Below are 27,472 nucleotides of genomic sequence, written 5' to 3'. Positions count from 1 at the left end.
GTTCAGCAGCCATGTCTCATCATAGCCATACCAATGAACCAGCCCTACTCCCAACCGAAGAAGCAGGTGAGCAGCACTGTGTTGAGTGACATGTCAGTTGGCATAATTGCAAGGGGGCTGTGGGAATTTCTTTTTTTATTATTATGAATTAAAGAAAAGAAAGAGTTCAGTCAAAGACCCAGTGCCAAATTAGCTCTGACCCAATCTCCAGCCTATGTTGACTAGAGACCCATCACTGGTTGAGTTGGATATTGGAGGTCTTTGGATCTCACAAAGACATCAGAATTTGAAAACTTTAATATGATTCAGGAGCCTCTCTAGGCCAAGCATCACACAATTAAACCCCACTGTCAAAACATGCACGTAGGTTTTTTAACAGTGTATCATCATTCTTTGGATGCTTGGTCGACTGAAGCCCACTCAGAGCCTCAGGCTGGTTAATGAGTGCTGCACACTTGGTCTGTCAGTACACCTTGACCTCCTTTTTTCTAGGTCAAGGTAGAGGATTCAGTTTCTCTTCCACAGACCCCATAGGATTAGTATCTTGGTTCATATTTTTCATAATCAAATTTTTCAGTTTGCTAGTTTGACTTTTGTCATTGTTTTTATTTGAATATTTGATAAAAATAATATTACTCAAGATACCGATGATGATAAAGATGATGACATACAAATTCTAGAATTTATTTCAGCACCAGTTTTATTTTAAATGAAATGCACCAATGTGCTTTAAGGCAAATGCAAGGCAAGCTGTCACGAAGAGAAGGATGGAATTATGCAAATTGAATTCTAAAAATGTAGTTATATATTTCAGTGAATCACCCTATAGACTATATACGTGTCTTAAAGCTACCTAGTTGTTTATGGCCTTGATTAATCAGACTGCCCAGTTCTCTAACTCTTTGTCATGTAAGTTTTTCATAGTTGTCGTGTAAAAACCTTTTTTTTTTGTTATTTATTCTTGATCTCTTTGATTTATGCATAGCTGAGTGCTGGAAACCTTATGAAATCCCTGTGTATAGATGAAAATATCCATATGTATCATCATGGACATGACTAATATGTTTTGCAGGTACATGGCTTTCATTTGCCAGCAGCAACACTCCCACTCGCAGCTTACTGTCTTTGTGCCTGTGGTGTTTACAATTTCATATTTTTATGAGTGGAAATGAAGGCCTTGAGGAGATTTAAAGCATTCCCACAGTGTTTAAGGCCTCTACAGCCGCAAAACACTCAGAAATATATAAATTAATATTCAAGGAAGGGACATATAGCACTTTTATTGTAATTACAGAAAGGTTGGTCTTTTCCCTTAAATTCCCTTCCTTTATGACCAGTATGATTTTGAAGGCAAACTGGGAAAGATGGAGGAAAGATGACATTGCTCATGTATTTTTGTTGAGTTTTTGCAATTGCTTTCTTTTTGAGAAACTGGTAGAAAAGCAGACACTTTTCTGTCTCCAAGGGGCAAAGTGAAGGACCGTGTTACTGAAAATAATTAGAAATAATCAAATATAGAAACCTGAACAGTAGTTTATTTTGTAGCCTGAATTTTGATTGCAAACAGTTAAAAAATTACACCCTTCCCCCTTCAGATTGCCCTGAAAAATCAAAGAAAGATAGAAAGGAAGATGAACATGTTTAATTAAAGTAACACAAGGCTTTGTAATGAAATAATGATGTGTATTTGGATTTTTCATTGTATCCCAGAGAGGAAGAGAGGCAGTGCAGGACTTCTCAGTATTTTGTGACTTTAACCTGCTCTTATCAAGACTTTGCCTTAGAACCCTCTGGGTCAATTAACCCACTTAGGATCCTTTTTTTTATATCAAAAAACACTTTACAACCAAACCTCAGTGGTACCAAACTCAGAGCCCTGCAGGTTTCTATCCTGGCAGCAGGTTAATTACATTCACCTGGCGTCCCAGGTGTAAATCAGTCCCTGATTAGACAGCAGGAGGGAAACCCACAAGAGTTCGGAGATCAGAGCGGAGGAGGACTCTCAGCTGTTCTGGCTTGTGACCTTTTAAAACAAAGTGTTGGCTGCTTACATACCTCTAAAGCTGTTCGGTGCCGCTGGTTGAAACATTCAGGTCTTTTTTTGTGCGTGATGCATTTTTGTGTTGATCCCAGTGGTTAAATGGTTTGGTTAAATCGGTGTTAGAGGGTCTTATTCTTTGGAGGAGGCCAAAAGGCTCAAAACTACGTAATATTTAACAAGAAAATACACACAAAAGAAGCAAAAACATGAAACTGAAGAACAATAATGGCATAAAGCAGTAAACATTTGCTTAATACATTACTTCCTGTCCAAATAATCAACTCACAATGACAGTAAAACACATAATTTGGTTCTGCAGTCTTCATATTAACAGTAGTAATTGAGTTCAGCACAGTATGCAGCAGAAACATGAACATTGTGTGCACAGTTTAACACAGAAAAAGGCATGAAGGCTGGTGCACAAATATATGTGTGCAAAGAGAATGCAAACAACCACAAATGGTAGATTTGATGCACAAAGTAGCTTGTGGTCTAAAAAGACTGTGGAGAAGATTTCTGCCTTGGGGACATTAGTGAACTTCCCAAATACCAGCAGAGGTCAGAGAAAAAGAGATCATTTCCATGTGGCCTCTGATTCCAGCTGTTAAATATTTAATAGAGACGGGAAGAGAGTCCAACCACAAGCTTTGAGGATCTTTTCCTCCTTCTTGCTCTGTCCCTGCCCCTTTTCTCTTTCACTTCAGCCTCTCTTATCTTCACCTCCTCCACAACTTCCATCAGCTTCACCCTCCCTCTCTCTCTCTATCTCTATCTATTTCCTCTGAATTTTCAGTCTGCGCCATTTTCCTCCCTTGCTCCATGTTCGTTAACCTCTTGCCTCTCATCCCGTCTTCATCATTCAGTTTCAAAGAAGCACACACACACTTGTGTTACTGCATGTCTCATGATTGTAACTCATTATGGTCATTCTTTAACCTCTGAAGGGGAAATCTGATTATCTTAATTCTAAATTTAAAGACGCATTAGTCTCTAAAAGGCAGTTAGAGATAATGGAGAAGACAAAGTTAGAGGATGAGGAAGAAGATGATGCCATTAACTGAACCATTTTGTCCAGTTTTGATGCTTCATGCCAAATAATGAATGAATGAACAGGAGACAGCAGAGAGGAAATGATTGTGAGACCAGTTTTCTTTGGATGCAGCTTAATTTTGATTTCTCGCCTCTTTTTTTTCATTTGTGCACCATTTGTTATTGTTGAAGATGAGACATCTAGTGCAAACTCTGACCATAAATGGAGGCTGAAATATTTCTAATTAAGATTTAGATTTTGCCGAAAAAATGTAAGTATTTCATATCTAAAGCTGTGAAATTAGATACAGCTGTGAGCCAGGATTAGTTTCTGTAATAGCTTACCTTTAAACAGCGCAGTTGGCAACCACTTATTGGAAAATCTCCGACTCTTAAGGGGGAATTACTCAGTACTGCACTTCCATAAAGTTGCAAGAGACAGATTTAAAAGAAGAGTGGTCTAACGTGGTGCCAGAGAGGCCGAAATAACATAACTTTAAATCCCTAATATTGGATAATGCAATACTTCTCATGATACTCATAATTCTCACATTAAGTAAGCATTAATTAATCTTTGTTTGGCAGAGCTGATCCAGTCACTGCACCACGATGTAACTGCCACCTATAATAATGTCACTCATTTCCAATAAAGAGGAGTAAGCTAGTGAATCAGAGCAGAGATCTAACAGACAATTCATCTGACAGCCTAATCAGTCATCATGGTGCACTCTGGGAGAATTAAACTGCTTTGTCACAACTGTTTTGGCTGTAGAACAGAGCTTTCAGTCTCTGCAACATAAACGTAACCCTGAGCCTTAACTTAACCCTTGCACTTGTCCAATCACTTGCTGGAACAACAGGCCTGTCAAGCCTTGGTTTTCTCTACATGTAGAAGTGGTGCACATGGGGCTGTAGTGAAAGAGATATTCCACATTAAAAGAGTTTGGAGGACAGTGTATTTGTTTTCTGCCTTTCCAAAAGCATGTAAGAACCAAACCAACCAAACTTCCCAAGGCCAAGGAACTATTCATACATTATCGGATACAAAATCGAATGCAATAGCCAACAAAACCAACGCTGTTCTTCATTTTCATGTCTTCTGTACGGATCATCAATGTAATGAACGTATGATGTATGTAGCGTTAACCATCAAGTGAAAAGTCTACCACTGTTTAAAATCGAAGACCTATTATTTCAAAAGATTGCTATAGATTTCAAGTAGTAAATTTGCTGCCATTATCGTCATTTTTCAGTCCTTGAGAGAGCATTTGGTCCTTGTATCTGCAGGCTGGTTTGTCTTTTAGCGTCTCCTCCTCCATCTTCGTTTGTGTGTGCCTTTTCTCTCCCCCCCTGTTGCGGTCATTATTTTTAGATGGGATAGTGGGCACAGTGTGCGTGAGTGTGTGCTGGTGGGGTTTGTGTCTTCGGGGCTTTCTCTGTGACACCTATCAGTTTGCATTCAGTCACTTGGCAGCAGGAAAGGCCAGCTGGTTACTCGTCCATTTGATTGTTTTGCCTCATTCTCCTCTGAAGGGATTTCAGATGAAGCCTCATTTCAATGACACGCAGAGCTATAATCCCATAATTTATTTCCGAGGGATATTGTAACCCTAGATGTTACAGAAGGGCTTTTAGTCCCTGGAGTGATACTGTGGGAATAGTAAGGTTACATCATCAGAGGTAAAAAAAAAAAAAACCAACAAGGAATATTACACCACTTTACTAACACTAATTCACAAGAAAAATACCATATAAATACCAGTGGTTAGCATAGAAGCCTTAGTATTGCTTTTGCTGTTAGGCTGCAGGAAAATAATCAGTGTGTTATGTTTTACTATATCTAAGTTAAAAAATACTGCTGAAAACTTCTAATGGCATTATACAGTCATTTTTAATGTAATGAAGGCATGTGTTATTAATTTGTCAAAAAAACAGATTGCTAATTATACCACATACATGGTTTTCAGCTAAACTAATGACCGAGTTGAAGTTTTAGATTGCTTTAATTTCTTGCTGCAGCTTTAATTAATTTAGGTGGGGGGGGGGGGGGGGGGGGGGTTGTTTGATATACTGGCCCAGTGACTTAAAGTAAATATTTTAAACTTTCTTTTCTCCTGTACACCACTCTGTATACTACTATATGAAATGAATGATTTGGGGCTCAAACATTAAAAGCTAGCACTCTGATAGATGTGGTGTGATTCAGATAAGTAGAAAATTTTTCAACGAGAACAATATCAACAGTATTTACATTCTAACACTGAAAAACATTGACCCATGGTTGAACTCTGTAGTAAAGGCAAACACTAGCAATTTGAGTTTCAGCACCATGGACAATGCTAGATAGATAGATAGATAGACAGGATGTTTGTATTTAAAATAAAAGCCCACTGTCAAAATTGAATCTCAGTTTTTATGAAGTGAATCTAACATAGTGCTAACATTGGTAATTTGTTTTTACTCACCATATATAGCTGATTAATCAAACAGCCAATCGAAATTAATCTGCAACTATTTTGATAATTGATTAACTCTAAAAATTCACTGGTTCTTAACAGTCAAAATATACTTTTGTCACTGTAAACTGAATATTCTTGGGTTTGAAACTGTTGATTGGAGAAAACACGACACCTGAAGATGTCATTTTTTAATGTGGGTAAATTATAATGGGCAGTGTTCTGCATTTTGTGACTAGCAGCTTAATTGATAACAAAAATAATTGTTAGTTCAACAGTATATTTGACCAAATATCCATATTCATAGACTGCAATACACATAGGTTTTTACTGATCAACTTAAGTTGTATAGCTTCTTTACTAATATAGTTATATAGGGCATAAAAAGGAAAACAAAAAAGAACAAAAACAAATAGGCTAATAAAAAGCAAATGCAAGTAAAAGTGCAAGTATGATTAAATAAATGTAGATTTAATATGACAACAGAGTAGAAACAATAAATCCCACATGTAAGTGATACCTACAATAGGCTACTAACTTGTTTTGTAAGAAATACACTCTGAATGTAGCGTGTGACGTGGCCTTTATTTTGAAAGCCACGCCAGGAAGTCGTCCTCGTGTTAATGCCGTCCAGCTTGCCGCTCCTGCTGCTAAATTGACGCGCCGTCAGGTCTGGATGTTATTACCGGGAGGAGAGCTTCTGGATTCAGGCTGAGAAACAAGACTGTGGCTCTGCTACAATGACAGCGTCCAAAGACCCGACCAAGAAGAAACCTAAAGAGGCGCAGCAGGATGAGGTAGAGAGAAGTAACTAGACATTTTATTCCAATATATTTCGCTGTGAGGAGATAAATGTGCTCTGCGTGGACAGGCGACAGGCAGCCTAAAGGACAGTGTGAGAAAACTGTGGTTTCTAGATGCGCTCTGTTGGTGCTGCTTCGAATAATACACGGTTATTATTATTACAGGGAGATGAAAAAAATAAAAATACAACAAAGTGGAGTAAGGTGAAGGCTGCAACTCACGGGAGTATTTCAGCATATATAACGATTTTCTCTTATCAGTTGTGAACCTTCATGATACATGTAAACATTAATTTCGAGTTGATTTAATGTTATGACATTACTTTAATTTCTTGCTGTATATGAAAATAACAGAATTCAGCTGTGTCAAACAGAAGTGATTATAACTGTGTGTGGATTTGTCACTTTTCACAGTAAGTTTGAGTGAATTTCTCTCAGTACAGTTCCCAGTTTTCCGCATCAAAAGTTGTGATTTCTGTCCTCAGGAAGTCAGATTTTGATCCTTTGCAGAGGCTTTTTCTTTCTTGTGGTGTGTGAAACTGAAGCTGTGTAATCTCATATTGTGTGATGGGGGACTAAGATAGGACTCGTTATCTCAAATAGAAGAAGAAGAGGAAGTGTTTGCCCGTGTGTGGTCACTGCAAAGCATTAAAGTGCGACAGGAGAATACTGTATGTTGAGAATTCAACTCGGGCATGACCATAATCACATAGAGCAGGCTTCTGTCAAAGCCTGGTCTGGAAAATGACACTGTAAGTAGCCTATACATAGCTCATATACGGCTATTGCTACTTGACTGTGTTATACAGTTTCATGTGTTGTTTTCCTGTTGTTATGCTTTGAAACACTTTGTTGCTTCCGTATTAGTTCGTAAATATTAAATATTGAATTTAGATTTGGTCTGAGAGTTCAGCTTTATGTATTTATTCTGTTTTGCTAGAGAAACCCAAGAAATTACAACCATTTTGAGTTTTATTTTGGCGATGAACTTGGTTCAGAGAGGCAGAAAGTGTCTCTACTTCCTGTTGTTTGCAGACTTGACTGTTTTCTCTGGGTTGCCAGGTTTGCCAGTTCTTTCTTGTTTTCCATTTGCACCACAGAGCCCAGAGATATTCTGCCAGTTTGGACTCTCTATTTGGTCCCCAAAAGCAGTTTATTTAGAGTTATTGTAGAAAATGTATTTTTCTGTCTCTCTGGGTATAATTGGTTGGTGCAGATTGATGCAAGGTGTTAGAACAGATACACTCTAATTGATTTTTTTTTTGTTCTGGATCCATTGTGTTTCTGTGGACTGTGAGGATGTTCTTTGAAATTTCAGAGAGCAGTTTCAATTGGGTATTTGTCCCATTCATAGTCTGAGTTTGTCAGCCTGTTGAAGTGAAATTGGTTAAATTTGTTTTTGTTTTTTTAAGCCAGACCATTGGCAGCCAAGTTAAAAATGCTTGTATTTGTAATTCTAAGTCCTAAACTAAATAAGTAGAGTATAATGTGTTTATTTTGTCTCATTAGAGCCCAGTACATAGACTGTCAATTTTTTTCTTTGTTTTTATCCCTTTGACTCTCTCTCACGCTCAAACACACAAACACACGCACAGTCGCAAACACAAATACACACATGCTCGCAAACACAAACAATGACACACACTCGAAGTCCCCGCTTGCTTTACTTTCCACTGAAGTGAGTCGGATCAACAGACTGTTGCAGTGAACTGTGTCTGCTAAAGCCTGCTTCATTCACATACACACACAAACACACACACACGCACACACGCATACACGCGCACACAGATACACAGCAGTAGGTAGAGCATCCCTTGCACACCACTGGGCCATCGACTTCTTTGAGTATTAGTTCAACATCTCTGAGCTAATTCTCTGCATGAGAAGTATGTGTGTGTGTGTGTGTGTGTGTGTGTGTGTGTGAATCAGTTTTTCCTGCTTCATTAATTAAACAGTTTCCACCTCACCAGTGGTCCATGTGATACAGATTGTTCTGGGCACATTTGTGCCTCTTAGCTTCAGTGTCTGACACATTCATTCAATTCGTTTCATCATAATAATCCTCCAACTACACTGAAGTATACTATATACTATATACTGACTAACATTCTTCAGCAGTCCGTATGTTTGAAACTGAAAGGATTCCAAAAACTATATACTATATTTTATTACCAGTGTTAGTTATAAAACGCCACTGTTACTTTGTAGTCTGGATGGGCAGAAACTTAGACTTTTTGAAAACGATGACGCAGACACCTGCCTCGCCTGATTGGGTCTTATCACGACTACTGGGGGTCAATGCAACCAGAGGAAACGCCACCAGTTTGTTTCATCACTTGGAACACAGTCACATTGCCGTAAATGAAGGGTGCTTGGTTCAAAGTGATCGTTCATTAATCGTACTCGAGGTCAAAGTTTGAAATAATAGTGATATCGGATTGAAGTCATACTGCTCAGCTCTACATGTTTGCAGCTCTAAAGTGCAGGTTGGGATCGGGAGGAAAGTCTGAGGACATGTGGTGGGTGGATGGAGAGTGGCGGGACAGGGAGGCCCAAATAAACAGGAGCGAGACAGGAGGGATGGTCGGTCCGGACGAGGGAACAACAGAACCCAGAGACGAATCGTGACAGGTAGCTTCAGAGGTCAGAGGTGTCATCACATAAAAATGTTTTTGCTGTCCAAGAGTCTTAAAACAAACTTCAATTTGTTAAAATCTTTGCTGCAGATAAGAGCATCACCTAAAAGGCGCAAAATGTAAAATCAAAACCTCAGATTACCTTTCCTGTAATGCAAAAAGCTTTACTTTGATGGGGGATAATCACCACTGTGTAGACAAGATGAGTGTAAGCTGCATCAGCAACTGTCTCCTTTCACTGTCCAGTTATAAGAAGATCCAGACTGCATATTCAAAAATCAATCCATCTGGTAGAAAGATACTAGAGACGAATGCTAACAAGTCTGTATGTGTCATTGGTAGAAAACTTTTCGTTCAGTATATTTAATATTTTACTGCTTCCATCACATAAAAACATACGTGCATGTTCAACAAACAATAATGGTAGAAATAATCCATCGTTTTCTGATTTTTTTGTTTGAAAATAGTTACTTTATTCACGTTTTCCTTTTTTTTAAAATTTCCTCATTGCTTAAAGGTATAATATGCAAATTTTTCGAAAACAAAACATTTTCCACTTCTCCTGTGTTTTATTTTGAAGTGTCAAAAAGAAGATATATTTTTGGTTTTAGGAACCAAAAAACATCTGAATGTAATTTTACATCTCCTCTCTCAGGCTTCTCTCTGGAGCTCTGGTAACAACAGGTCGGTGAGCCAATCACCTCGACCCACCATCCAACCTCGCAGGATTTGGTTTCTATGAGTGGGCGGGGCTTGGGGTATGGCCGAGAGCGATGACTGCTTTGTTGTGACATCGCAAAGTTCCAGAAGTCCTGACGGCTGGTTATAAGTTTCTGAATACAGGCTGTGTGTATTTCTCTGTGGACTGAGGCTTTGATACTTTCACAGTATTAATATAGAACCTAGAGCTGCTTTATAATCAAACAACACATGGAAATCTACCTTTATACAATGTGAGACCTTTTAATAATAAGATTTAAAAGCCAAACAAACAGTCAGAACCTGTTAACTCTCAGAGGGTGATCGCTTCCTTGTTCAACTAACAATTAAATGCACTAGTGAACAGTAAATAATTAAACTGTAATTTAATTATAGTTGTAGACAGCTGCTGATAGGGAGTGGTTTGATGATAAACACAGCAGCCAAAGTAGATGATTCCTGGTTTTGTGTGAACATGAACAGATGCTGTGTAGCTTTCCATTAGAGTTAGTAGAATAAGACCTCAGGGGAACCGTGAATGTCTGCACACAGTTTCATGGTGTCCTCATACTTTTGTGAACTCGGCTTTGTATTCTCAGTTAAAGGAAATCTTACTGCTGCAAACGCAATTATATTATATTATAACCTGTTTCATGGTATTCCCAGTTTGGTGTGGAACAACTTGACTGATCTGCACAGAGCCCCTGACCTCAGCCTTCACCCGCCACCTTCATGAAGGTGGACCTCACCACCCAACACTGCCAGACCTCATTAACGCTCTTGTGGCTGAATGGGAGCAAAATCCCACAGCCTCAAATCAGTGGGGTGGCGGCTGTTATCGCGAGCGTGATTTTGGAATTACGGCGCTGATGGTTTGTTTTTCTGTGTGTCTGCAGGAGTTTGTGGACGTCAGCCCGCCGCAGAGGAACTGGAAGGGCATCGCCATCTCTCTGCTGGTTATCGTGGTGGTCTGCTCCCTCATCACCATGTCTGTGGTCGTCCTCACACCCTGTACGTCAGTTGTTAAGAGGCATTATGAAAGATTATGAAAATATCACAAAACAAAGTCATAAAAAGAATTTGAATTTCATGTAAAAGAAGGAATCTTTTTTTAGTAATTGATCGATTGATAGATTAAATACACAGATAAATTTGAATAAAATGTTTTAGCTATTTCACACCTCAGGACCTTTGTAAACTATGAAAACCTTCCTGTTTGGTCGGCCTGCATAAAATCACAGCAAAATAGGTAGAAACAGTTTTACATTTAGCTGCTTTATTATGCTTTATATATAATTCATGGTTAATGTTTGATCCCATTTTCATAACCTGCTGAAATATATACATTAAAAGCCGCTCTGCGTTGCATGTGAACATTTATGACAGCAGCACATGCTGCAGTGAAATCTCTAGAGAGATATACTACTCCAGTGTGTGTCTGTGTTTGTGTATTGGTTATATGTGCGTCCATGCACAAGTAAACAGATGACTGTTTCTACACACTGCATCTCTTTACCAGTGATTGTTCCTGCCTCTCTCCTCCCATTCGTTTGAGTTTAATCAGAAAATCTTGAGATGTCTCTTCAGGCAGGTTTTGACGCAGCGCTTGCTTTTGACCGTCTCTTTGCTTTTGCCCTTTGTTCTACAGAGATAAATCTGTGAAAATAAAGTGGATTTGATTGTGTCTTTTCCCAGTGGAGGTCCCCGGCAGCAGCAAATCCAGGCTGACTGTGGCAGATCTGTATAAACCAGAGTTCAGCATTCATGACCCTGAGGCCACGTGGATCAGCGGTGAGTTGTACATCAGCAAAAAATCACGCATCCATGAAAAGAATAGAAGAATGGGAGCGACAAATCTCAGATACTTGTGGTGGAATTGTTGACACTCTGAATTGCGAGTCCTTTTTGTTTCACTCAGCACCATCAGACCTGTATTTATCAACTTCGTACAAGGAATTATTGTTATACACATCTGGGGAGTACTGACGAAATGTAATATTAATGTTAAAAGATTCATACAGAAGGCCTTATTGTTCCCACTGGTTTGATCGTGAAGAGGGTATTAAATTTTGTTATTAAAAAAGTTTTTTAAAAGTCTTGGTGAACGCTGCAGAGAACTTAAGCAAAGAGAGAGACGGACGGTTTTTCTGGTGCTGCCTTGTCTTTTAGCCGTGATGCATTCTGTGCAATTTCTTTTGGCCGTTGTGGGTGGAGAAACTGGTGTCTGTGTGTGCCTCCTCCATGATGGATGTCTTCCAGTGTGTGGAATATTTGTGCGAAGAGACAGGAAGAAAATGAGGCACCAAAACCAAAACTCACCATTATTGTGTGGTGAAACTGCTGGAAATGAGGCAGTTTTTGATTTGTTTTTTAATGTTAAAAGAAAATCATTAGACTCTGAAACTCCTCTGCTGTATTATTCCATGTCTGCATAGAAAGAGACGTGGAAGAGAAGTCGATGTAGCTCACAAAGTCAATCGGGAGGTAAGGACAAAGTGCGAAGACGGTATAACACAGGAGAACAAAACAAGCGCGCCCTTGAGTGGAAAGTAGGGAGGTGACGTTCGGTTTGAGGAACAGTATGTCGGTTCCAGAAGGTGGAAAAGACGCAGTTTCTCAGACTGAAATTCATTTGCTCTTTTGTCAGGTGTTGTTTGGTTTGGATGGAACAGCTGGTCGTGTCGGCTGCTTCTTGTCGCCTACTGAAATTCAAAATAGTTTCAGATTCGACAGCTGGTTTGAATGCAGCGTGTTTTAACATTTTTATCTCGTCTTTTCACTGAGAACAACGACGCTTGTCAAGGTTAATTTTTTGCTCTGAGCTTGATGCCTTGAATTTCTGTGGAGGCTGAAAATCAGGTCTGTAAATTGGCAAAAAAAAAATTAAACTGATTGGAGTGTTTCTTTCAGTGTGTATCTCTTGTTGATTTCTTTATTTGGAGTGTTGTTTGTGTCCGCCTGATGAATCTAGTATCCAGCATTCCCTCTCTTTTCAATTCTGTTTTTGGTTTTCACAGAATAAATTAAATTGAATCAGATTAAATTATATTGTAAAAGTATAAACAATAAATAAAAGAAACAACCGACTAAACCCAAAAAACATCTGAAAATGTTCAGTTCAATTATAAATAAAATAAAATGGAATAAAAAAATAAAAAATGAAATTAATTTGTTTTGTAAAATTAGGTAAACATTAAATGGAAAAGATAAAAATGAAATTGAAATAAATTTAGTTTAAAAAAAAAGTTTTCCTTCAGAATAGATAACATTAAAAAACATTTCACATTTATGAGTAGAATTTTAATACTAAGGTCAATTATCTGGTGTTCATTTATGTACCATACACAATTTATTCATGTGATTATGTATTTGATAATATAAATAACGCTTTTAGCTTCCTTATCGGATTTCCTCTAACTTTTCTCAGACTTTAGAACTCTTTTTTGTGCTAAAATGATTTGTGAATTACTCTTAAACTAAAAATCTGACACACCCATTATATCATCTCTGTTTATGAACTCAGCCCCTCATTTTTTGTTTCTCCTTTAGTGTGTAAACACATGAGCTAATTGAAGCGACCCCCGCCGAACCTGCATATCCAAACACAGATGGCCTCACAGTGTCATGTTGAATCAACAGCAAGACAGCCCACAGTGACACAGGGTCAAATATCCTCCCACCCTGTGATAAACCAGATTCAAGCAATATAATAATATTACTACACTGCTTTGTGACCAGTTATTAGCAAATTAGCAAAGAAAGAAAAACATATGGATCATTCACAGTGATCAAAATAATAAAAGTACCTGGAGAAACCTTAAGCGTACCCATCCCACAGCTTAATGCAATTGTCAGTAAATAAAAAAGTGAATTTAATGCTTCAAGTTGCTGTGGTAACGGTCAAGAGCTACAAGTTAGACATGCACCCGTCATATCGGCTAGAGGGGCAGCAGGTCTCCGGAAAATACCGCAGCCACATCCACTCCACACTGGAGTCCCAGTCTGGCTGTTAGAGGTCGTCTTTATAGCAGCTGTATCTCAGGTGGTGGAGGGGTCGGCCATTACTTGTAGGGTTTTGTCAGCGTGTCCTTGAGCAGGACACTGAATCCCTAGTTTTCTCCTTGCTGTATGTGTGTCACCCGTGGCCAAAAGTGCAGTGAAATTCAGTAAATTCACATCGATCCCCGTCATATTTGTTCCCATCGTATCCCTCCTCTTGAGTTCACTGACCTTTCTCCTCCCCAATCTTTGCTCCAGGTCACATTGCCAACACCCCCTCATTACATTTCCTTCCCATGTTACATAAGAGGCACGCTGCTGGAGGTGTTACAGCCCAACCTTGTTCTGTGGCCGAGCATCGTTCCTCCACATCGTGCCGCACACGCTCTCGCTCGTGTTCAAGCCCGAATGTGGAGAATCGGAAATGTCCGTGTTGTTTAACTGCTTCCTTGACAGCGTGACAGATTGTGTTTGCATCCGAGGAAGGAAGAGAGAGAAAGTAAATAGCAGCCATAGCCTGAAGAGCTGAACGGGAAAAGAAAAAAAGACAATCACAGTGTTTTGCTGACAGCAAGACAGCTAAATTATTGTTTCAATGGTAAATTCAGGAGCAGAGATGACTAAATATCTCCATAACACCTTTCTGGAGACTTGCTGGGAGTGACAGAAGGTATGATAGGAGGGAAGAGAGACACAAGGACAGAAGTGGAGGGAGAGGGAGACAGTGAGAGATAGCTTTGCTGCTCTGGATATGAAGCAGAGATCCACTGCCTGCTGTGTCCTTCCCTTCCACAGGGAGATAATACTAATGACTAGTCCTGTGGCCTGTGGCTTCTCATTATGGGCTCTGGTTGGGGTGGCCTCTAACACACACACACACACACACACACACACACACACACACACACAGATATATGTATGTGCTTATGAGGACCATATTTCACTGCCTCAAAGTGGGGGCACACATTTGATGTGAACACGGTTCATGACTGATCAGACCAAATGTGCCTCAGTTCTAGCAGCTGGGGTGAACGATCAGCAAATAAAGCTATACACTGTGTGTGATGTTTAAAGCTGCTATAATCAATATTGTTGTATAACATATATGCTATGATCACATGATTATTTGTATATGAAAGGCGCGACTCGAAGTCATGAGTACACAAAGGATTCTGTAGTTCCCCTCATCTTTCCTGAGCTTTTTAGCGTCTTTAAGTTTTGGTTTTCCAGCCCTCACCAGTCCCATCAACTTCGTTTTAAGCAGACAGCTGTTTTCAGAGAAAACGCTTTCACTGTTTTCTACAACTAACAGATGAGCATTTAGCAGCTAAAGAGCCAGATATTTTGTTTTGTGCCCTCTTCTCCGAATGGCGATTTTGCACCACTAATTGTTTATCTTGAGGCAGAACAGCAGTGGATGATGCATTACTTTTGCACTTTATTGATCAGGTTTTCTGGAAAGTTAATTTCAACTTGCTCTTGGTCAAGTGCTCGAAAAAATCATTAATTGTAGGTTTAATGACTCCAAAACTTTGTCTTGTGATCTCCCAGAGCTCATGAAATTTATTACACAAAAAAAGTTGAAAATACAATCCCACCAGGTGGTAGGAAATCTACAAGGGATAAAGTCATTATCTTTTATGACAGAGAAACGTCTCATCTGTTAATATAATCCAAAATGTTATAAAAAAGTGTCTTTTTATCACTGGAGGCAGGTGTTCAGGAGTTGTGGCCATGGCTGGAGAAAAGGAAAAAGGTGCTGTTAGTTCCTGAGAATTGTGCTATGCTTTCCAGATCAGTCAGGTCAGATTGAAAAGTCATGACATGATTAACTGTAACGCTGAAGAATCACAGGTAGCTGTTAGCTCAGGTGTGACAGCGGCTGCATTACATCACCTTGGAGAGTGAGAGGTGAGTTTTTTAGCACCACCGTGTTGAATTTTTCATCCCAACAGGGGTCAGCCGTCCCATTAGCTGCTTTGTTGAGATTGATGACGAAGGTGGGAAATTACCGTCTGACGTTTTTGTGTGGCGTAAATCTAATGTGGCCTGTGTGTGATGAGAGCTGCAGGTCTGGGCCTGAGTTTACTGCTGGGCCTCCTGCTGGTGTAGTAGGTGTAATTCAAACATGTCTGTAATGGAAATTGCTTCCTTGACAGCTCCCCCAACTCATTTCCTCTTCTCTCCTCTAACATCCAAGTCAGGCTTCAATATCTGCTCACCATCATTTAATAGCACGAGGGACACTTACATCAGATCTCTTATTAGAGCACTTCAGGAAACAGCAGACTGTTGATAAATTGAATGAAACAAAGGGAGAGGCAGTGAAATTCACAATGAGCCTCTCATGCCCTCAGGATGCCAAAAAAAATCACGTCCAGACACTTTAAAAAAAAAAAAAAAATTAAAAAAATGAAGACGTGTGATTGCAGCTCCTTGAGTTCAGCGGCTGCTGAACAAGAGCTGGGTATCATCTAGATAATAAATCATCCCAGCACCATCAGAAAACCAGAGCAAAACAATCAAACACATCAGCGCTCAAATCTGTTTCCTGACCGCACACGGCACATTCCTCCAGCGCAAACACCCACGGAGGATGAATGCAAATAAATAGTGTCGTAAAGATCACATCCTGCTGTCTGAGATAGATTAGATCCGGAGTATTGGGAGTATAAAGTATGATATAACCACAGTTTTAGAGCATGTGCAACACAAACATTCATTATATGACGCCAACGCTCGCAGCACGTTAACATGGGAATATTTCCCATCTCTACCAACCAGCATCATGTGACGTGAACACGGAATGGTGAGGTCATAAAATCAGTCGTCAAAGTGCTGATCATAATGTTTTGGACTCACAGTATGATGATGATGCAGAATGTCTTGTAGCAGAATTTAATTTCCAATTCAGCCAACTTCCTGATTTATATATTTATACATTATAAATATATTAGATTGTTGTCAATTATTCCCAGAGATTTTAAGATTTCACACAAATGAATGAGCTTTTTTTTATAATTCTACATGTTCTGGCAGATTAACACACCACTGAATAAACTGCAAGGAAGAATCTGCAATATGCCAGATGTAGGATTGGTTATTCCTCCTCTGATCAATCATGTGATCATCAGTTGTGAGTTTTCCACGTGGCTGAAAAGAGGAGGGGGCCCAGATTATGGCTGAAGGGTGGACATTTTTTTCTTTTTTTTTTATCACTTGAATCATCTTGTGACCTCCTCAGATCTTTGTGGTTTTGTTTTGTTCTGCTGAGACTGTAATTTGCTGCTTTTTATATTTATTCTTTAAAGAGGACACAACACAAAACGAAGCGAAAGATAAGAAAATGTCAAAGTGGAAGGCTGATAGTTACAGCATAGAAACACCACAGAGATAAACATGCTCTGCAGCAGAGAAGAACTTCAAAATAATCAAGAAAACAGAGAAATTGTGTGTGTCACACTGTGGAGTCTCTGCAGGCTTTGGTGGAGAGCTGTGTAAAAGCAGCTCTGTCAGTACTCCACACTGCTCCCCCTGCTTATAAATGATTTTCTTGCATCATCATCATCATCCTCATTATGGATGCTACACTGATTCTTTTCATATAATTGCCTTTAGGTGGAGACGGTTTCACTGCTTATATTCAATTTGACATTCCTATATGGGTGTATTTATAGGGGCACCATTGAACTGTATGCAAGTGAATTATTCATGGAGTCGTTTATGTTGTGCGTTCATAATGTATGGGTAACGTAATGTACAGCTTGTTTACATCAGGTTAGTTAACCCCAAGGAAGAAAACATTCAGGTATTTATATAAGAGAGGGAGATGGCCAGTGTGTTTGTGTGTTTGTGTGTTTGTGTGTGTGTGTGTGTGTGTGTGTGTGTGTGTGTGTGTGTGTGTGTGTGTGTGTGTGTACAAACAACAGGCTACATCTCTAGCAGTGACCCATATGAATAAACCAAACTGAATGATGCATTATTTATCATGATATAATGTACAACAAGTAAATCATGTGGAGACAGGAAACAAACACAAAATACACAACATGGCCAAAAGTATTTAGACGCACGAGAAAACATCTATATGTATTAGTGAGGTCGACCACAGATGCCAGGAGATTGGGCATTGTCATATTTCATTTTATGTGCCTCTAAGAGATTTCTCATTATTGGAACTAAACACCAACATAAACCATGAAATACAGAGAGGGGAGTCCACATACTTTTGGAAATAACTTTTGGTTTTTAAGTCACTAGCAGATAACCATCCCAAAATCCAGAATAGTTTCAATCTAAATCAATCAATCTAAATAATCTAAACAGTTAAAACTATTGATCTTAGAGCTGCTTGAAAGTTTTGAGACTTGAGCATTGAGAACTGTTCAAAAATCAACAGTCTGTTGCAGCTTTTCACACTTCCCTTGAGCAACAAAAAACATCCCCTCAATTTGTGAAGCAACACTCACTTTAGAAAATGTTCCGGTTGAATTTGAGTCTTTTTTAAATTTTTTTAATTTGATGCACTCGCCACACGAACCTCACCATCAGCCTCTGACGACGACATGAATCCATGTTTCCCTTTTTTTTCTGCATCTTTATTAAAGCACATTCAGGCTGAGGGCTGCCTCTCCTCGTGCAGTGGTGAGTGATTGCCTTCCCCTGCAATCAGCCACAAATTCTCTCCAAATGAGTGCCAGGAGTTCATCAGGGGGGATGAGGGAGCGCAGGCACAGCTGGTTCAGTTTGACGAGGATGGATAGAAAAACTGAAACAAGGGAGGCTATTTATTTTTTACAACTAATTTTCTGCTCTTGCATATCTAGCTGTGCTTCTTGTGCAACATATATACTTAAGTAAAAGAGCAAGAAAACGACACGACTGAGGCGACTTTTGCAGCATAATCTACTGTAAACAATCCCTACATAGAATGAAGAAGGCTAAATGTCATCATGATGTCATCCGATTTCATGATTTCCAGAGAATATCTGAGGCAGCGGCTCTTTGTAGTTTCTGCAGGAGACGCTGCTTTTTGTTTGAACCCGCCACAATATCTGCTGCAAGATTTCTCATCTCACACGTAAGGTGAATTGATGCGACAGCAGCAGGTCTGGAAGGTGCAGCGATGACTGAGGTGTGATAAGAGAGATCCAGGACAAGTGTGAGTGTAAGTGTGTGTGGCTATGTACAAGCTAGAATGGCTATTTGTCTGAATTACAAATGTTCCCTGTGGATAGGCGTCCGGGTTCAGAGTGACGACTCTGGGTGACACCCAGAGAAATTACATTCATTATCTTAATCTGCCCTCTCCTGCTGATTGGTGTCATTTTACTCTTCTTCTGTGTTTTATTTGAAGTGCTGACCCATAAGAAGATATATTTGTGGTTTTAAGAACCAAAAACCATCTCAATGTAATTTTACATTTCCTCTGTCATGCTTCTCTCTGGAGCCAATCAGAAGTAGAGGAGACTCTGAGGCTCTCCTCTGATTGGCTCATGGTTTTCTGAGTGATCGAATAAAAATAAAGCGGATTTCAGGTAAAACCAGGTGGGCGGGGCTCTGGGCATAGCTAAGAGTGGTGACTTCTTTGTTGTGACATCACAAAGTTCCAGAAGTCCTGACGGCTGGTTTTAAGGCTCAGTTTCTGAATACAGGCTGTGTGCAATTCTCTGTGGACTGAGGCTTTGATACTTTCACAGTATTAATACAGAACCTAGAGCTGCTTTATAATCAAACAACACATGGACATCTACTTTTATACTTTATGGACCTTTCATATTCACATTGAGACAATCAATCCCTTATTGTTAATGTTGTGTAGACACGTTTCTCGTTCCCGTTGCACATGTTAATCGTTGCTGTACGACATTTTCAGCCAATTAGACACATTGAATAAATGTTGCTAAAGTATTGGCCAATTGTCAATCATGTGTTGCTGTATTTGGCCTTTCACCGCTGGTAATGACCGGGTCCGTCGAGGCGAAGGCCGCTCACGCAGGTGTTCCTGTTTACTCCACCTAATTAGACCACACCGGCCCACATAAATCACAGCACGAGAAGTCGACACATTTCCTCTCAGGAGGCCGCCATCAGACCGCCGCCTTCTGTCTGTCTTTTGTGGAGCAGTTTACCCTCCGACGGAGAGCAGGATGATGCTGCAGCAACACTAATATTCAGAACAGCGTGGATTCTCCCTTGTTCCACTTCATTACTTTGAGGGTCAGCGCTGTCAGAACAGTTTGCACTTGGTCACTGGCACAAATTTACATGTCAAAACCCACAGGAAGTTGAACTCTAAATGAAAAGCGCTGTGCAATCACGCTTCACCTCTGCAGGCTGATCTGCACATTGCAGCAATTCCAATGAAACTAATTGATTTCACTCTTGACATTTTGAGGCCATGAATGCTTCCTTGATCACATCCTTACATCTTCACACGGACTTCCCAATTCCCAAAATGTATTCAACAGTATCCTCAATTATTTCCCAAGATTTGCATTTGTATGATGCAGATTTGATCCTGTGGGGGATAAAGAAATGTATCCATTTAATATGAATTTTACCTTGAAAAATCAACTAAAAGTTGGACAGGTTGAAGCCTTACAGAAACAAAACATCTTACCACTTGGATGTTAAAGTATTTAAAAGTAACCACAGTAACTTTCAAAGTGTATAACATGAACACAGCAGTCAAAATATCTGTCTACAATATCATCTGATGCATTTCTAACAGACATTTTGCACATCTCTACCTTTCACAGCAGGAAAAGCACAGGTGACATTTAGGTGTTAACTCTCCATACTCGTCATGAGAAGCGGGCAGGTCCGCACTCTTCATTCTTATATACAGTAACTTGACATTTGCCGTTATTGGGTGAGATCACATTTTAACACCTTGCGGTTCACTTCAGTGGCTCTTCACGCGCAGCACAGTGACTGTCACAGGAGCAGCTGCCTCTTTTTACCCCCTGCTAATCATCATTTTTGTGTCTTCCTCTCTCAGATTCAGAGGTGGTTTACAGGAACCGAGACGGCCACGTCATCAAGTTCAACTTCGCCTTGAATGAGACGGAAGTCATCCTGAGCAACAACACTTTTGTAAGTTTGTGAAGGTTTCCACGCAGGCTTGAACAGCCACTTCACTACATAAAACATGATAATATACATAAGACATATAATATAAATGAGTAAAACATATAGTGAAACCTGCTCTTGTACCACAAGGCTCATATGCATCAATATGATCTGACGCTGCTGTGAAAACTGATCAATACTGACAACTTCCTCTTTGATTATTGGTCTTTTAGCTCGAAAACATGACTCCATAACTGTGTGCGAACATTAAAAAACAAATTCAGGAAATCCATAAAAGACAAAAGAGTTACAGGGGTAGCAGACTGTATGAAGGACGGACCTCCCGACTGTGCTGCCGGCCAGTCCTCCACAGTAATCCATAACAAAGAGACAGAGCCGCCCTCCTCGTCTCGCTGCTGTGGCTCCATCCCCAGAGTCTGCACGAATCAAATAATCATGTCAGAGCCACCGGTGGCAGCTCGTCACTGTGTTACCTGCGAAATCAGAAAATGATAATATCCGGCTCAGAAGGGGGGAGGTGGGGGGTCCGTGCGCTCAGCTGCCTTCACTGTGGGTGGAGGTTTGAGGTGGCCACATTAGCCCACCCATGCTAAACCCGCCTGGAGGAGAGCGCTCTGGTGCTTGTGAAATATCATCTTACTGTCCAACTCTGGCTCCGTCAAATGAATGTTTACCCACGTTATTGCTTCCAGGAATATGAAATTATATCATCTGATTATCCTTTAAATGCCTTTTCAGCGAAATCCACCCAGCAATGCCAAATGTGATCAAAAGCGGGCCAGATTTAGCTGTTTTCTAATTGTATTATTATAATCCTGTTGTAACCTGCTGCTACATAACACACACATAACATAAACCCTTTACTCTCTCTCTCTCTCTCTCTCTCTCTCTCTCTCTCTCTCTCTCTCTCTCTCTCTCTCTCTCTCACCTTCTCTGTAAAGCATCTTTTCTGGCTCTTTTCCTGCCTTTTCTTCTCGTCATTTTGCAGGATCTTTTTTGCAGAGCCGTTTCGTGGCTCGTGGTTTTAGTGGTTGCATAAGGGGATTCGGTGAGGATTTGGACTCTCTGAGCAAAATCAAAAGAGGCAGAGGTGGCCTCGGAGTTAAGAAGCCCCTCTTCTGAAAAGAGCCACTGCAGCGTCTAAACTGAACTCTCTCACTGCCTAGAGACAATTTCAGGCACTAAAAGACAGCAGAATCGCAAAATTGACCATGGTTTGAAAAAGAGGACGTGATTTTTAAGGTTTAAGGTTAAGTGACTACGGACATTTTTGAAATATCTATGAAATATCTGACTACTACCGCGTCCTCTCCCAGACACATCAACACCTCTGTGGCTCCCTGGTGGTTTTATGGCCTTTAGTTGCTAGATTAGTTTTTGCCTGCTGCATTTTTTTTTTTGGTCTTGGGATGAGAGTAAGAAATAACGGAATGACAAAAAAAAAAAAAAAAAAAAATGCAATCATAACCTGTCAGATATAAATCATTTCCCTCTAAGGTTTACTCTTTTGGTTTCCTCCTTGTTTTTCTTCTCTTCTGCTCAAGAAATATTTTTTGCTTCATTGTTGTTTCGTTTCCATTCTACATTTTTGGCTTTTAGCTTCAAATAAAACCTTGAATCTTTAATCTTTATGTCTGAAAATAGCCTAATAATGATTACATCTAATTAGCTGTTGAATATTTACCGTTGTGTGTTAATTCATTTGCTTGTTCTTCTAGAGTTTCAAGTTAGTTTCTGAGCTCCAATGTGTTGCGTTTGTTTTAGCTCTTTTCTTTTTCTTTTTGTGTTAGGTGGCTTTCAAGGTGGCAAAGTACTCTCTCTCTGCAGATCTGAAGTACGCGCTCTTCGCTTACGATGTCAAACAGGTACGTTTCGAATTAAAATGCCTCTTCAGCTCGACACAATAAATCACAATCACGCGAAATTTATTTGATTTGCCTCCTCACGACCTCACAAGCTGCGACTGGAGCTGCAGATCAGCCTCAACATCACCAGCTCCTCTTCTCTCCTCTCTCTTGTTTACTTCCTGGCAGGCTGTCATTTACATTGCAATACCCAAAGGTGCTGTCACTCACTCACTGAATGCACAAACACACACACACACACACACCTGTTCTTCAGGTTTACAATTTGTGCTTGATTTTATTTTTTGCTCCTTTGTTCTCTGAAGGGAACTTTGCTGCTTTGTGAGTCTTCAGATTAAACTCTTGACACTCAGTTTCTCTCTGAAAACAAATTGCATCACCTGCTCTGAACAGAGGTGAATTCATCTGTTGTGTTTCTGATTTGTTAACCTTTATTATGTGTGGTTTGTTTGGGCTTCTTGTGCATTTTCACTCTGTATATCCTTGTGTTTCTCAGTATACAGTGCATTTTTCTGCGCGTAAACATTCAGTCAAGGCTTTCTTCTCTCCTCACAGTCAAGGTTTTTCCATTGATTTTTAGATTTGTTTCCAAACAGATGGATCCTGGCTCAGGTTTGGAAACACTGCAGCAGCTGAGAAACCAGAGGAGGACGTCTGTGTGTCCTGTTGTGTATCGCTGTAACGATTGCCAGGTCAAAACCACCTCTTAGTGGGATTTGTGCACCTTTAAAAACACCCCTCTGTATATATATATAGAAACATTTGTTCTTTCGCATTTTCTGAACATTTCACTCCACTTCTGCAGAGAGATGGTGCACTTTAAGGCTTAATTGATTGCACTCCAGTTTTAATCGTTGCTAGGGCAACGTGAAATCCCCCCGAGGTAGCATCACATGCTGTGAGTTTTAGCGGCTCTCAATTGAATTTCTTTCAGTTAGTGCGCCGTCGTGTGTGAAGGGATATCAGCTGTGCAGGATGCACGAAGCACAGTTCACCTGGGCAGTGGGGGAAACAAGCTGAAGCAATAGCTCAAGTTTCTGGAAACCAGATTTTTAAGTTCAAGTGAAGAAATCTGAAAGTTTCTACAAATACGTAATAAAATGAAGCATAACAAATCTGAAGGGACGGTGCAGCCATAAAAAATAGTCCTTGGTTTGAACATTTTGTTCAATGTATAGATCATATAACTTTCATGGAGGGCTGGAACAGGCTGATACAGAATATATATAGTTAAGCCCCCAAATTATTCATACCCCTTCAATTTTTTCACATTTTGTCGTGTTGCAGTCTTGTGCTAAAATAAAATAAGATAAAAAAAATCTCCAATCAAGGTGTAGAAAACATCTCAGAGATGATCGAGGGAAATGGGAAGAACCTGAGCTAAATTTAAAGTAGCATAATGAAGTGTCTGAATACTTATGTCAATGTGATATTTCAGTTTTTCCTATTTGATAAATTTGCAAAAAAAAATCTAAAATTCAGTTTTTACTTTGTCATTATGGGATGTTGAATATGGATTTATGAGCAAAAAAAGATTTTGTTTTATTTTGGCACACGGATGCAACATGATAAAATGTGAAAAAACTGAAGGGGAATGCATAATAATCTGGGATTTATATATATGACAATGGATTAAGATGATTTTTCCAACTTTGAAACGATGCAATTAGAAGTACATTAATCCCAAAAAAGCAGGAGTATGGAGACAATTAAACATCAGGTTTATCATAAAACGTATATAAACGAATTCACATACAAACCCTGTTGTTCGATTTCTCTTTCTCCTCTTTCTCTTCTCATAAGTTCTTCAGCTTTATGAAAGTTTAATGCAAACGACCGGAGTGCTGTCATAAGTCAACATAAACTTATTTGTGACATTTAGACCTGAGACACAAACTTAGTTTTCAAAAACACAAATATGATTTAAGTGCCAACTTTATGCAAATTCACTACATATCCTGATGTTTGCGAGAAATTATTGTGACACAGCAATTAGACCGCACCACTTACTAATGTGATTTCTATCAGCAGCTTTGCAGACTCAGGCTTCTGTCTTTATTTTATACTTACGTCTAGAAACTGTTGGTTGTGCGTTTCCATTTCCTTTATCTGTCTTTGTCACTTTCCTGCTGTTGTTAGTTATTAGCTGCTCCAGCGACTTTGTTTCCTCGCGTGGATCTCTGCCGTTTGCGAGGCTGGTGTCAGTCATGGATCAATATTTGCAGTATGTGATGTGTGTTTTCATTCTCGTTGCAGATGTACAGATATTCATACACTGCCTCCTACATCGTCTACAACATCTACACGAGGTGAGCGGCTTTACCTTTACCGCCTGTTTCTCTATTCACGTTTTTGAATGCTCTCTGATGCATGCACACAGATGGGGGGTGTTGATATATATATGTGTGTGTGTGTGTGTGTGTGTGTGTGTGTGTGTGTGTGTGTGTGTGTGTTTATCAGGGAGGTTTGGGAGCTAAACCCCCCTGAGGTTCAGAACGCAGTCCTCCAACACGCAGCGTGGGGAAGACAAGGACAGCAGCTGGTAAGACTGAGTGTATTTATGTATGTGTGTATTTATCTCTCTCTCTCTCGCTCTCTCTCTCTCTCTCTCTCGCTCTCTCCTCACTTGTGTTCTTATAAATTCAAGCTGCTTCGTCTCAACACAGGGATCTGGTCCAGCCACGGTCTGCTGCTGTGATGTGATAGTTCTTGCAGTATAGAGTCTGTTTACATCCACACTGTGCCTGTTTGTCTCTGTTAGCCCGTCTCCTCAGCCACTGACCTAATTCCAACTGTGATTTTTACATTGCATTACACTCAGGGTTCCTCCTCCTGCAGCGGACCTGTTAGTGTGTGTGACATTTTATTTTGCAGGTTCTTTTCTTAAGAATTTCAGGATGTGACTCCACAGAAAGAAAATGTCGAAAATATGGAAAGAAAATATGGAGTATAGGCTTTAGATTCTCGATGTTCGGTTGAACTAGACTTATTGTTGTTTAAATCTTGAACATAACGAGCGGGTACCTAATAACCGGAGCAATGAGGGAAGTTTCCAGGAAATTAGCCAGAAAATATGCGAAGAATTGACCAAGAACACTGAAGGATGATTTCCTTTCCACTGCAGGTACCCTAAAGCTTTAAGTGTTGAAGTATGTGGTCTAGTTAATCTATTCATTTACCTACAGTTGTTAGGAAACCTGTTTGTGTCGTTCATAAATCAACATCCTCTATAATGAAGGTGAATCGGTGGACAAGAAGATTTGTATTAGTGTTTACAGTGAGTCCCACTTGTCCTCCCAGTGTCCTGACCCCCCCCCCCCCCCCCCCCCTTCTACACACAACGAGCTACAACGTTCATCAAACTGAACTGATACGTGTTTTATTTGCAGTCTCCAGCATGTGCATGACACGTCCGTCGGCTAAACAACCGCACGACAGAGCTGACCCCAACATAGGATGTGAATTCAAAACGGCCGCTGCTGTGTGGCGACGTGCTGTCGAGAAGAGAGGAGAAAATGCCGCCCCGTGCGGGGGAAAATATGAATTCAGATGGACTCAGGTGGATTGGTTAACATGCTGGACGTGTCGGCCTGATCCTGTTTGATTTTGCAAATGCAAATGTTAAAACAGTGATGGAAGGGAGAGAACAAACACACTCGTTTGCTGCACTATGAGATAAACCAGAGGGTTTAATATGAGAAAGTAAAAGAGAGAAACTCCGTTTTGCAGAAGAAATTGAAAGACGAGGAGAGAAACAGCAGAAAGGCAAAAGTCAAATGGAAGGAAAATTCATGTCTGATGGAGAACACAGGATTATTATGCATGTGTGCGAGTTTGGAATCAATACCTTCATCCTCTCTTCTTCCTCCACAGATCTACATCTTTGAGAATAACATCTACTACCAGGCAGACGTGAGGAGCATCTCCCTGAGAATCACCTCCTCTGGGATGGAGGGAGTCATCTTCAACGGGCTCCCTGACTGGTTGTATGAAGGTGCGTGCCGGCAGAAGCTAATAAAAATAAAAAAACATATTTTATTCCTGCCTGATGTGGAAAAGTTGGTGCATGTTTCCCACATCATCTTGTTGCACCCTCTTCTTCTGCAACGCTTTAACGGCGCCTGACCGGAGAATCGGCGCCACCAGCTGTTTATCATGCACTAATTTACTTTTCTTTTGCAGAATTTGGTTTAAATTTGCTTGACATTTGTTTGGGATCCAGCTATTGGAAGCATGTTCGCATTCTGACACATTTAGTCAACGCACCGATGAGCTGCTAGTGTTTGAAGGCTGATTATCACATGTTTACATACAGTAATTGAATAATTAAGTAGGAGTTTGGATTCGTGACCACATTTCTTAAGTCCTGGCTAACATGTTTCCCCAGTCAAACCAAACACCACCCCTGATATTTAATTAAATGTTTGAGTGTGTAGTTTTTTGATGCATCTGTCACTCAACAAGTCTAGGCTTCAGATGTACGTGAGAGTTACATTTAGACGCTTTTATCCAGAGCGACTTACAAGTGAGAGACAACACTAAAGCCTCAGTGCAGCAGGAGACCTTGTTCTAAGTACGAAGAGCAATATCCATTCAATAAGTGCAAGGAGAAAAATACTAAGTGCTTGTTAGGTATGTTCAGGTTTCAGTTTGGAAGATTTTGAGATTGCTCAAAATTGCACAAAGAGAGCTGCTGTGATCTTTGGTGGAGGACACAGTGTCAGTAAAAGGGTTCAGAGATTTGTCTTGGACATTAAAGATGCAGGAGAGCACACCAGATGAACTGGTGATGAAAAATCAACCAGGAGCCTATACAGTCCATTAAGTCGCTGCGTAAACAAATTCAGTA

General features: G+C 40.0%; 1 protein-coding gene across 2 annotated transcripts in view; it reads left to right on the top strand.

Annotated features, from left to right (window-relative positions):
* Nucleotides 1–27,472, top strand: part of LOC111670367 (inactive dipeptidyl peptidase 10-like) — a 44,209-nt gene continuing 16,737 nt past the window's right edge. The window contains exons 1-8 of one of the 2 annotated variants that reach the window (XM_023427078.2): nucleotides 1–66; nucleotides 10,561–10,675; nucleotides 11,360–11,455; nucleotides 20,667–20,761; nucleotides 22,549–22,623; nucleotides 24,880–24,932; nucleotides 25,084–25,165; nucleotides 26,497–26,617. In XM_023427078.2, coding sequence (XP_023282846.2) covers nucleotides 34–66; nucleotides 10,561–10,675; nucleotides 11,360–11,455; nucleotides 20,667–20,761; nucleotides 22,549–22,623; nucleotides 24,880–24,932; nucleotides 25,084–25,165; nucleotides 26,497–26,617 — 670 coding nt within the window. In that variant the 5' untranslated portion in view covers nucleotides 1–33. Of the gene's footprint in view, nucleotides 67–6,196; nucleotides 6,324–10,560; nucleotides 10,676–11,359; nucleotides 11,456–20,666; nucleotides 20,762–22,548; nucleotides 22,624–24,879; nucleotides 24,933–25,083; nucleotides 25,166–26,496; nucleotides 26,618–27,472 lie in introns of those variants that run through there. The other variant, XM_023427080.2, reaches the window with a different exon arrangement.

This window comes from Seriola lalandi, unplaced genomic scaffold, assembly GCF_002814215.2.
Source record: "Seriola lalandi dorsalis isolate HSWRI2012SDOR001 ecotype SW California unplaced genomic scaffold, Sedor1 jcf7180002054850, whole genome shotgun sequence".
Classification (NCBI taxonomy): Eukaryota; Metazoa; Chordata; class Actinopteri; order Carangiformes; family Carangidae; genus Seriola; species Seriola lalandi.
The sequence above is the reverse complement of the archived record's forward strand: the minus strand, read 5'-3'. Positions and strand labels throughout refer to the sequence as shown.